This window comes from Vulpes vulpes, chromosome 11 (genome assembly GCF_048418805.1).
Source record: "Vulpes vulpes isolate BD-2025 chromosome 11, VulVul3, whole genome shotgun sequence".
Lineage (NCBI taxonomy): Eukaryota > Metazoa > Chordata > Mammalia > Carnivora > Canidae > Vulpes > Vulpes vulpes.
In genome coordinates, this window is record NC_132790.1 from 88,827,518 (window position 1) to 88,840,330 (window position 12,813).

The following is a 12,813-nucleotide window of genomic DNA, read 5'->3' on the forward strand; positions in this document are numbered from 1 at the left end:
GAAATATGCAAATTCTTTGATCACATCATACAAAAGTTTATTTGTCAACATTTTAAATTGCTGCTGAATGTATAATCTCAGGGACTTTTTTTAGATATTAAGAAGCTAAATTAGATAAGCAAGTAAAAACTTAAAAAATCTTTTAAGTAACCATATGTAGCCATGGTATCTTTCACACTAGAATGGACTGTAATTATTAAAATATTTTAAGCATTCCTTTGACTACCTTTAGAAAGAACTTAATGAAGTTTTATTAAATGACTAAATACAAACTGAATGAAGGTCATACTCCTCAGTCTGTTTCGGTGGTCTTTTGGAAGAGTTCAGAGATGAGCTGAGTCGACGTCTTTTGGCTGATATTCCATCACTATTACTGCTGAGGTTTTCCTGTTGAATTTGACACTGAACCTCCTCAATGATTTCCATACTTTCCATTTTTAAGGCTGCATAAAGTGGGCCCAACAAATACTGAGAAAGTAAAAATTATTTTAAAAACTATGTCTTAGGAAATATGTTATTCAAAGACTGTAAAAATTCACTAGGTTTTAAGTTTTCTAATAAGGTAAACTATTGTCAGAGTCTCATCAGGTAAAACAAAGACCTAAGTTAATCTATATAATTTCATAATTTATAAATAGACATATATATGATTTTATATCTAGAACTATGGTTCTATAGTCTTGAAAGTCTTAAAAAGACAAATTCTTTGTTTTTCTGTCAAAATGATACAAAGTGGGGCACTGGGGTGGCTCAGTGGGTTAAGTGTCTGCTTTCAGCTCAGGTCATGATCCCAAAGTCCTGGGATGGAGCCCTACTTCAGGCTCCTTCTGCTGCTCCTCCCTCTGCTCATGCTCTCTCTCTCTCTCTCTGTCTCTCTCTCTCAGATAAATAAAATCTTTATTAAAAAGTGCTACAAAGAAAAACTCTATAAGGGAATTACTAATCCCTTTCATACTACAAATCCAGCAAGACTTACAGATAAAATATTTACTCAAGTTACTGCACATTTTATTATGCTGTCTCTCACAGTCTGAGCAAGAAAAAAGGCATAATTTGATACGACTATTAGTGTGTACCCATAGATTTTCTTTTTTCCCCCATAGGTTTTCTAAATGTGATGAACTATATATACCCTGTCAAAAATAAAATCTAGGTTAGTGCTCGGGGTCTTTGCAATTAAGTTAATAATGGCTCCCTTCTAGTTAATAATGAATGCACTAAACATGCTTACGCTTCACAAATTCTACTTTAAAACATTCTACTACATTGGCAGTTCATTGCCAACTTAGTGAACAAATCCTTCTCATACCAAAGTTAAAGCCCATAATAAGGAACCAAAGTGGATTGTGGAAAAAAAAAAAAAAAAACAACATTCCATCCTGAATGTTATTATTAAAGATATTCTATTTTCTCATTATTACATCTTACATATATGCATACATTTATATTACAAACAAAATACATACTAATCAAGTAACCTTAAAAATGACTTACCTCTGCATCCACCTGAAATCCAAGCACATCCACAAGAACTTTACAAATGTTTCTCACATAAACCTTCCTGACTTGTAAAGCAGATTCATACCCAGCTGGCACATATTTAAGGAAATACTGCAGTAAGTGGCACAAAGCTGCTTTTAGCAAATCAGACTTAAGCCGCATAAGCACACCATCTTCAAACATGACACAGAGGTTTTCCAGCAGCATATTTAAATAGACAGGCTCAATATCTCTATAAGCTTCTGCTTCAAAGGGGAATAGTGTTTTTATCAGCTTTGATAATGGTTCTTCATAGAGTTTCAACTGGTCTGTATCCATTTCTACAAGATGTTTTAATAATCCCAAAAATGAGCTGAAGAAAGTGCTGGCTGGTTGTGCTGGTAACCCTCCAAGCTCAAAGAGTTCAGTTAAAAGGCTAATTGCTAGGGATTTAGTTTTTGGACTACCATATTCTAGCAGAACACAACCAATCCGCCAAAGTAAGAGTTCTTGCCTTCTAAAAAACACAATTGCAATAATACGAATAAGAACTGTTAATAAAGTGACTTCAATAAATTCTAAATTTTGCATGTTCACGAACTGCAAAGGAGCTGGCTGTAAGTATTCCATGTGTTCATCTAATTGACTTAAAAATCGGCTAACTACCACTGGCCATTCCACAAAGTGTCCCACTGCATTTTTTCTGTGGAGGCAAATCACATCTTCACAAAGACAGAGTAATTCCTTTGTCAGTACTCCAAAAATTGCAGGGCTCTTGCTTTTAAAAAGAAATAATAATGAGCAGATAACTTCACAGATTTTCTTGTGTAACAAGTGACAGGATGGAGTTGCTGCAATCCGCAGAAGTCTCGTTATGATCCAATTACTGAATTCTTTGAAATAAACAAAAAAAGATATAAATAAGTACATCAGAAATGCTAATTAATTTGCTAAATCCTTGATGAATCATTTTTAAAGTATAACACATAGATCTAAATCTAAAACAAAATCTAAAACATTCCCTACACAATGGAAACATGGTAATTCAGAATACCAATTTTGGAGTCAGACAAAGTCTAAATCTAAAAACATTCCCTACACAATGGAAACATGGTAATTCAGAATACCAATTTTGGAGTCAGACAAAGTCCTAGCTTTTACACGTTGTATGAACTTTTCATTTCTCTGAACCTTGGTAAGTTCATCTATGAGAAGGGAATAATGAGGGTTACCATGAGGATCAAGTAAGCTGAAATTCTCAGCATTGTGCTTGAAGTTCAACAAATGGTTAGTTACTATTATCACTTCTTCAACATTTATTGTCAACTCTGTCCCAGGTGTACAAAAACAAAATAGTCACAGTACTCAAGAATCCTGTAATACAGTTTCTCAAACTTAAGAGATACATTTTATGCCATGACTCAGTCTACATATGCATATTTATTTTATTTAAATACATGAAACAAAAGTTTCATGAGAAAGTATTTATCACATGCAATGTAATATAATATTTCCTAGTCTATTATATTTTATCTTTATAACCTACTAATGGGTCATGATCTGTTGTTCAAAAAAAAGAAAAAGTGGCAAAGGTGTGCCTGGGTGGCTCAGTCAGTTAAGTGTCTGCTTTGGCTCAGGTCATGACCCAGGGTCCTGGGATCAGCTGGCATTAGGCTCCCTCCTCAGAGAGGGGTTTGCTTCTTCCTCTCCCTCTGATCCTTCACCCTGCCCATGCTCTCACTCTCTCTCTCTCAAATGAATATAAAAAATCTTAAAAATAAAATAAAATAAAACAAAATAAAATAAAATAAAATAAAATAAAATAGGGACACCTGGGTGGCTCAGCAGATGGGCAACTGGCTTTGGCTCAGGGGTGTGATCGTGGGGTTCCAGCATCGAGTCCCCTATCTAGCTCCCGACAGGGAGCCTGCTTCTCCCTCTGCCCATGTCTCTGCCTCTCTCTGTGTGTCTCTCATGAATAAATAAATAAATAAAATATTTTTAAAAATAAAATAAAATAATGTGGCAAAGAATATAGACAAAAAGTTATTTATAATCCAGCTTAGTAATCACTGTGATAGAAGAAATGCAGAATATCTGTACTAACAGAGCATAAAGAGGGAGCAATTAAGCCAGAGCTAGGGCAAGCAGTCAGGAGTACTGGTCAGAAAAAACTTTTGGAGGACATGCTATCAAAGTTGGGTACTGAAATTCAAGTAAAAAAATTTTAAATGCCCTATGCATTATACCGGAAAAAAAAAGATATTTGCTTTACATCTCTTTACAAGAAGACCAATAAAGGGACAAAAGTAGTAGGGAAAATAAGGTTAAACCTAGAAAAAAGCTTCAACATCTAGGACTCAGCAAAATTGTTCTTAAAGGGCTATACAGGAAATATTTTAGGCGTGAGGGCCATATGGCCCTGTGTCAACTATTCAATGTTGCCTTTCTACCAGTTATAGACAAAAATACAATGAGTAAAAGCATGGATTTTCCAATAAAACTTTGTTTACAAAAACAGGCAGCCAGCTTATAGGCCACAGATTGCTAATGCCTGATCTAGAAGAAAGAAATTATCAAAAACAGAAAAAAGAAAACTACTTAAGTGTCCAATGGCAAATAAACAAGTATGATTATTTCTGTTCCATTCTTCATAACAAAAGAAAACAATAAGGATGCATAAAATAAAACTAACCATTACCATTTTGCTCCCTTAAATTTATAGCAAATTTGAACAAATTATGTATAAAATATATGTTATATTTCAGAAGAGCAGAAGAGGGCAGATTTCATACAACCAATTGCAAATGAATGCACAAATAACAGGACTTACCAATACAACTGCCTTTGGCCTCATTTTGCCCTTGGCTTCCATTCACATTTACAAACATAAGTGGGGAGGACTTCATTATATGCTGGATGAAATCAAGCAACATCACAGAGGTTGGCTGAGAGTCAGTTTTCTTTACAAGTTCTAGAGCAACTAAAACAAAAAAAAAAGATTCATTTTAGAGTCATGACAAATTAAACGGCAGTCTTTTTGTTAAAAAACTAGATTTTGGTGACCAAACTGTGTCCAAGACAGTGCTCATGATAATGGGACTAAACTCTACAATCCTATCTTTCTAATTTTAAATGTTTAATAATCATGTACATTCATCTATTATATACTCATTTATCAAATATAGATTAAAGATCTATGATATGCCTGGCACTGTATTAGAATCTGAGGGGAAAAAAACCTTTACCTTACCTGAATAGTAACTATCATAAATACTAACTCTAAATTTAAAACTACATGGAGAGAAATGCTAGCGTAATGTTTTACATATGGAAAAGACAGCGATTTAACTCATAAAATTTATATAAGAAATAACTGTTTCTTACCAACATTTACATCTGTAAGTATTCGGTCAATGAACTGACATAAAATTTGTCTTGGCTTCTGTACAACTGTATTATATTCTTCTGGACTGGCACTAAAATACAAATAAAAAGTTTTTAAACCTTAAGGAGATTGACAATATCATTTGTAAAAAATTCCCTAAATTTGAATTTATCAAATGTGTTTAGTTTTAATGTTGACACTTGTTGTATCCTTCTGTTTAAAAATGAAAGAAAAAATCTAAATACATGTTACTGATTTAGAAGGAAAAAAATATGCTCAATGAAACCACAGCATTCAATATGCAAAATCTAGACCTGCCCTGACTAATATAGTAGTCATTATTTATGTAGCTATTAAGCATTTAAAATATGGCTAGTCCAGTTGAGATGTGCTTTAGGTAGAACATACACATTGGGTTTTGAATATTTCATACCAGAAAATGTATATTTCTTTAATAATCTTCTATTAATTACATGTAGAAATGACAGTATCTGAGTTACGTAAAATATATTATGAAAAATTACCTTCACTTATTTCCTTTTTACTTTTTGTCTTGTGGCTACTAGAGAATTTTTAATTATACATGTGGCTTGCATTTTATTTCTATTAAGCAGTATTGATCCAGACTTCTGGAAAATCTACTGAACACAATTCCTTCAACAAATGAATTCCAAGGGGAAAAAAAAGAGGAGAAACTTATAATAAAGACTTAAAAGCCATATTAGTCAATTATAATTTATGAGTCTATGTTTGATTCTGGTTAAAAAAAAAAACCCTAAAACAAGAATACAAAAATAAAACTTTTAGCAAACTGTATATGACAACTGGGACCATTTAAACACAGGCTAGATATCTGATGTTATTAAGAAATCATTTTTAGGTGTGATAATGGTATCATGATATGTTTAAATAGTCTTTATCCTTACAGATAAATACTAATATTTATTTATTTATTTTTAAATACCAATATTTATAGATAAAATGATTTCTGGAATTTACTTCAAAATAATCTGAGTTGAGAGAAAGAGAGCAATGAATTGATAATCATTGGGCTAAATGAGCAACTGATATACCATTTTCCCTTCTTTTGGATGTTTGAATTTTTCCACAGTGAGAATTTAGTAAAATATTAGAGAAAATTGGTTCAGCGATTGGGCGTCTGCCTTTGGCTCAGGGCGTGACCCTGGAGTCCCAGGATCGAGTCCCACATCAGGCTCCCTGCATGGAATCTGCTTCTCCCTCTGCGTGTGTCTCTGCTTCTCTCTCTCATGTGTGTGTCTCTCATGAATAAATAAATAAAATCTTTAAAAAATATATTAGAGAAAATTACATATATTGACTATTAGGACCAATCAAGAAAAATAAATATTAAGAGGAGATATAGGGACGCCTGGGTGGCTCAGCGGTTGAGCATCTGACTTCGGCTAAGGATGTGATCCCAGGATCCGGGATCGAGTCCCACATCGGGCTCCCTGCATGGAGCCGGCTTCTCCCTCTGCCTCTGTGTCTCTGCCCCTCTCTTTGTGTGTCTCTCATGAATAAATAAATAAATATCTTAAAAAAAAAAAAAGAGGAGATATAATAATTAAGCAGAGCAATTGTATCTGAGAACCCTGAATGAATTGAACTTAATTAAGCTCCATGATTTGGTATAAACCAGCGCAAAGCAGAATGTAAGAATACAGTAGAAAGTCTGTACTCTACCACACCGGATGGGAACTATACAGTCATATAATCAACAACCATTTATCGAGCACCTACAATGTGTCACACTAAATACCAGAAGCTACCGCTGGGAGAGGGAAGGAAGACACAAGTTAGTGGAGGAGACTGGTAAATCAACCTAGGCCTATCCAGGGTGGATTGTGAGGCCATTCACCAAAAGAATTAACACAGGAGGAAGCGGGGGGGGGGGGGGGGGGGGGGGGGGGGAAACGGACAAAACCAGTTTTAGAAATACTGAATTTAAGATCTCAAGGAAACAACTAAGTGAGATGCACAAAAGATCTACAATCTTGGAATCAAAGTTCTAGTCCCAAGGGGTGCCTGGTTGGCTCAGTCAGTAGAGTATGGGAGGCCTAATCTCCCGATGGTAAATTCAAGCCCCACAGTAGGAGTAGAGTTTGCAGGGGGGGGGAAATGTAATGCTCTAGTTCTCAAGAATTATCTAGCCTAGAGATACACATCAAGTTACCATTATATAATAATACCTATCAAACAAGACTAAACACATTGTCTGCACTATTGCATATTTCACAAGCAATAAGAGAGGGATATTAAACCCCTATTTGTGTATGAGGAGGCTGATGTTCATGGAAATTATATAATCTACCCTACTATAGCTAGTAGCAGTGGAAGCCTTGAAAATTAGTGCAATATAAGAGTAATAAGGAAGCCAAAGACAGAACCCTAAGTTAGAGAGACCATGAAGGAAAAAGGGAAAGAGCCAGTGAAATAAAAAGAAAAACCTTAAGAGGCGTATTTTAGAAACTAAGGCTAGAATTTCAAGGAGGAAGCTGTCAACAGTATTTAGTTAAAAGTTTGTTAAAATGTCCTTTGAATATATTTTTTATTATGGTCAAATATATTTAACATAAAATTTATTTTAACCATTTTAAGTGTACAGTTCCATGGCATTAATATATTCACATTATTCTACCCCATCACCACCATCTCCATAACTTTATCTTCTCAAACTGAAACTACTAAGTTACTAAAATTAACAATTCTTACAAGTAAGTTTTTTTTTAAAGGTGAATTGATTATCATTCATTAGAGGTACTATTAGAATAATCACTTATAGGAGCGAGCGTTTCTTCTTATACAACCTCTACCTTGGAAATGAGCTAAGAGGGTATACTCAGGAGGAAATTTAAGTATCACATGAAGGTTGGAGACAATAGCAAATACTTGATTATCTCCACTGGGCCAAGCATCAAATACCAGGTTAACCAAGATACCATGCATCAACCCTAAAAAAAATTGTAGACTAAAAGTTTAAAAAGTAAACAGGTAATTTTAACACAGCACGGTTAAGTATTATAATAGAGCCAAGGTAGAACACAAAATGGACATTCAGTCCTGAGCAGAGTCTATCAGTCAAAGCTCCCTGAAGGAAGTGATACAAAAAGGTAAATAAATCCCTAAGGGGCTAGGCAGGAAAAATAAGAGAAAGGACTAAGTATTCCAAGCAGAGGAATCAGCATGTGCAAAGCGTCTAGAACAAAAACACAGGCTGCTCTAGAAACTGTAAGGAGTTCTATATGGCTAAAGAAGAGGGAGGGAGTAATTGCAGATGAAGCTGAAGAAAAACTGTATCAAAGCTCAAAGAACCAACTAAAGAGTTTCCATTTTGTACTGACAGCAATGAGACACTGAAATGTTGCAATTAGGAGAGTGAAAGGTAAACTTTTTAAAACCTGAATTAAATTGTTATTTTCCTGAAACCATTCCAATGGTTTCCCATTGCACTTAAATTTTCCTTATTTTGGCCTATAAGATACTAAAGGATCTGGCCCATGGTTACTCTTCCACCCTTAACTCACACCAGTCCCTTTTTTGCTTCCTTTGTTTCGTCCTTCCTATTCTTTAAAAAGTAAGCTCATTTCCACCTGGAGACTTTTAAACCTCCCATTCAATCTCAGATACTTCTCCCAGTTCACATGACTGGCTTCTTCTCACCATTCAAATCCCCTCTAGTGGCTAATGTTAATGCTCCCTAGACTTTCATCTCCTACCCATTGCCCCATTTAATATTTTAATAGCAACTATCATTATCCGAATATATCTTGTGGTCACAAAGTAATTTTAAACAGAAAGCCCAGAGAAGGCCTCTCCAAAATGAGATCTGAATGAAACTGGTCTGTTCAGAGAAGAAACAGCAAAAAGCAAAGCACTGAAAGAAGGAATGATCTTGGGGCATACAAAAAATAAGGTCAATGCCAGTGGAACAGAGTAAGGGAAGGATATATGGCCATGAGGTCAGAGGCAGGTAGAGGCAAGATTATGTAGGACCGTAGGGGTCTTGGGAAGAAGTCTGCATTTTAACTTAAGTGTGCTGGAAAACTAAGAAGGTTTTAAACAGAGGAGTAATGCTATATAATCTATAATTTATAGTTGTTAAAATCATTTTGGTTGCTGAGTGAGAAATCCACTGTGAGTGGGTAACATGGAAATGGAGAGATAAGCTGAGAGGTTACAGTAATAGTCTAGATAAGAAATGACAAGAATAGCGGCAGTGACAAGTGTATTTTAAAGGTAGGATTGTCAGGACTTGCTGATAAGATTTTTTGGGTATAAGAGAGAGAATCAAGAATTCCGACTAGCCCTGGTGGCCCCGCGGTTTATCGCCACCTTCAGCCCGGGGTGTGATCCTGAAGACAGGGGATCAGAGTCCCCCGTCAGGCTCCCTGCACGGAGCCTGCTTCTGCCTCTGCCTGTCTGTTTGTCCGTCTCTGTGTCGTGAATAAATAAATAAAATAAAATAAAAATTCCTGAGTTTTTGGTTGGCACATTTACAATAACCTGGGACAGGAACCAAGTTTAAGAACATAAATCAAGATGTAATGATGTAAATTTTCATTTCAGGTACAGATGTTCAACAGTAAGCAACCTAATATCTCTGGGTAGATAAATATTTGGGAGTTATCAGAATATAAGTGATATTTAAAGCCATGGGACTACATGAAGTTACTTAGGAAGAGAGTAAAGATGAAAAGAGGACAAAGGATGTAGCAAAGTCACATGGGGAATCAAGAATGATTCCTACATTTCTGGTTTGGAAAAAAGAGTGACCACCTTTTCACCTACTGAGATGAAAACTTTTCATCACCTTTTCACCTACTTTATCACCTACTGAGATGTCCCTACCTCAGTGAATGAGAGGGGAAAAAAAAGGGAGGTTAGGATACCTGAAGAAGTTGTATTGATTATGTTGAGTCTTACACTTAACCAACTAAGCCACCCAGGTGCCCAGCTATGTTGTCTTAATGGCATATAGGACACCCAGCTAAAACTGCCAGTATACAGTTGTATAAATATCCTATAGGAGGACACCTGGGTGGTTCAGCGGTTTAGCACCTGCCTTCGGCCCAGGGCATGATCCTGGAGTCCCGGAAACAAGTCCCTCATCTGGCTCCCTGCTTGGAGCCTGCTTCTCCCTCGGCCTGTGTCTCTGCCTCTTTCTCTCTTTGTGTCTCTCATGAACAAATAAAATCTTCAAACAAAAATATTCTATAGGAAATGGATATGGTTTGGAGAAACATATTTGCAGTCATTAAATGGCAGATGGTAGTTGAAGACAGTGGATGGGATCACCCTGAAAGACTAGGCAGAGAAAAGAGTGCTCATAGCAAAAAACAGAAGCAAAATTCATCTCTGAGACAGAGCTACCCACACATTAGAACAGTTAACATCTCACTTTTTTTCAGAAATTGAATTGCCAGTCAATTAATAAGAAAAAAAGATGGGGGTGGAGAAAAGGCTTTGATGGCATGAATCTGGAACCCAACTCTGATAATGGCTATCTCTTTGACTTTGGTTCTTCAATTCCTGTGACTCCGTTTCTTACTGAATAGTGATAATATGTACTCTATTCTACATCATGGAGATACTGTGAGACTGAATATGCATGAATGAAGCAATTAAAATGAGAAACTCACGACTGTTAAAAAACTATTATTATACAATGCTCTACGGGTCATTTTTTTTTCTATTCTCTTAGAATAGCAGTTGAATGAAATGAAAAGTAACATAAGCTCCGGTGATGTAAGAGACTATAAATAAATCCAAGATACTATTATTTTTATTATTTTTATTATTTTTTCTATTCTCTTAGAATAGCAGTTAAATGAAATGAAAAGTAACATAAGCTCTGGTGATGTAAGAGACTATAAATAAATCCAAGATACTATTATTTTTATTAACAACTCTCATAATGGGAAAAAAAAAGAGGGAAGAAAGGTATTAGTTAATTCTACATGAAAACAAGATAGGAAAAAAAAAATTGAGCTTCACATTGAGCCTCAAAAATGAAATCTGTACATCAATGTCCTAAAACGAGCGCCTGTATTCATGTTACTTTATAAAATGTTAACACAAAGTAGGCTTGCAACATTCATGCAAAGCGGGGGGGGGGGGGGGGGGACGGGGACGGGGGGGGGGGACACAAAAACAGGATGATCCGGTAAAGACAAGAGTGGTTTCTTCATTTACCCTCTTATTTATGTGATTGAAGACGACTAAATATTCTTGTATGGCCAACAAGTGGAGATGAATACATCTGCACCCCAAAAAGAAAGGAATTAGATACCCCAGAGACTTTGTTAGCTCTGACTTTGTGTGCTAAGTTTTCAAACAGCTTTAAAACCCGGGAAGCAATTACTCCAACTGATAGGTCAACTGCACTAGTGGTACAAACCCACTTATTTCTTCTTCGCAATGGGTTAAAACTCAAAAAAAAAAAAAAAAAAAAGGCAAGCAAAATAAAAACCCTCCCCCCTTTAGGCCTGGTTGAGGGAAAGTTGCCAGTGTGCTGAAGGGGGGATGGCAGCCCGCCAGCAACAGCTTCCCCTCTCTTCAGGTGGGACGGTGGTTTACGTGATTTTACTGTTCCGTTTACAGAAGGCGGGCTTTTGCAAATGAAACAGTATTGAATTATTTTTAAACTCCGGCAACATCCTGTGCACATTTACATTTTGGGGACGTCGTGGCAGATCCCTGGGATTTCTGACTAAAATAAACGGACTGGGCGCTGGATGGCCAACAGGAAACGGGTCCCATCTTCAGGACGGCCTATGCTTTCATTTTGAAGAAGACCAAACTGCCTTTTCTAGCCATTGGCCTTCCTTCCACATAACACGAACCAGTGATTCTTTTCTTGTCAAAGAGGGGCAGTTTGGGTCAACACGTAAAGCTAAGAACCCAAGTCCTCCACGAGCGATCACAAGGAGTAGAGAATGGAGCAAGTTCCTGGGTCGAGTCCCTCACCTAAGGAAAGAGGGCTGCAGGAAGCGAGCGGTCAGAAGGGGCAAGGCTCCCGGCGCCGCTGAGGTACAGTGGGCTCGGCGAACACCCCCTCTCGGGCCCTAGACCTGCTTCCCCAACGTCTGCGGCGACGCCCGCGTATTTTTAACCCCGTCTCGGGGGGGGGAGACGTGCTCAAGCCATTGGCGAGACACATCGCCCGGGGCCGGGGTTGAAGGTTTCGGAGCCGGCACGCGCGCGGCTGGGGAGGGAGCGCACGTGAGAGGCCGGCCGGGCCGGGCCGGGCGGAGGAGACGCGGCACCCGGAGCGGCCGGGCCTGGCCCTACCTGCCCAACTCCCGCAGAGCGGGGATCATAGACGCCAGCTCCAGGCCGTGGTCGCCCATGCTGAGGATGCGCGGCCCTCGTCAACCGCGCGGCCGCTGCCTCCCGGCGTCTCCACAGCTACCTCAGGGCGGGGGGGGGGGGGGGGGGGCAGGCTCGGCGCCCGACGGTGTCTCGTCAGGCCCAAAACTCCTCCCGGAAGCCGCGGTCGGTCGCGCTCTGCGGGCCGTAATTCTTCTTCCGCGTAGGACCCGGGGGACGCCGGGGGGCCGGCAAGGGGGCGGGGCCAAGGAGGCGGAGCGCGCAGGGGGCACGTTCCCGACACGGCTCCCGCTGGGGGCGTGGTTCGCGGCGAGTTTGAGGTGTTCGCGGGCACCCCTGGCTGCCCCCGTCCCAGGAGGCTCGGCGACGCGAGACCTCCCCCGGGGTCTGGAAAAGAAACAGGCTTGACGGGCAGCAGCCCGGCCTCCCTCGCATCACGAAAGGGAGAATTGAGACCCTCCGGCGAGTAGAAGGCGTGACTCGATCCGGGCCCCCAGGTGGCGGGTCGCGCTCAGGTTCCCACCCCTCGCCGCGCGTCCTTTTAGCGGGGTACGAGGCTCCTCCTGTCCTTCCTGTTTCGGCAGGGTGTTTTTCCC

At 38.9% G+C, this 12,813-nt stretch overlaps 1 protein-coding gene across 6 annotated transcripts in view; it reads right to left on the reverse strand.

Moving 5' to 3' along the window:
- ATR (ATR checkpoint kinase) overlaps positions 1-12,432 on the reverse strand; it is a 93,798-nt gene extending 81,366 nt beyond the window's left edge. For 5 of the 6 annotated variants that reach the window (XR_011995293.1, XR_011995292.1, XM_026018512.2 and 2 more), the window contains exons 1-5: positions 12,179-12,432; positions 4,867-4,958; positions 4,313-4,462; positions 1,495-2,372; positions 290-468 (exon numbers count right to left, since the gene is read on the reverse strand). Coding sequence is in view for 4 of the 6 variants with exons in the window: in XM_026018512.2 (XP_025874297.2) it covers positions 290-468; positions 1,495-2,372; positions 4,313-4,462; positions 4,867-4,958; positions 12,179-12,237 (1,358 nt within the window). In the remaining 2 variants the exon portion in view is untranslated. Of the gene's footprint in view, positions 1-273; positions 469-1,494; positions 2,373-4,312; positions 4,463-4,866; positions 4,959-12,178 lie in introns of all 6 variants that reach the window. The other variant, XM_072727057.1, reaches the window with a different exon arrangement.
- Positions 12,433-12,813: the final 381 nt, after the last annotated feature.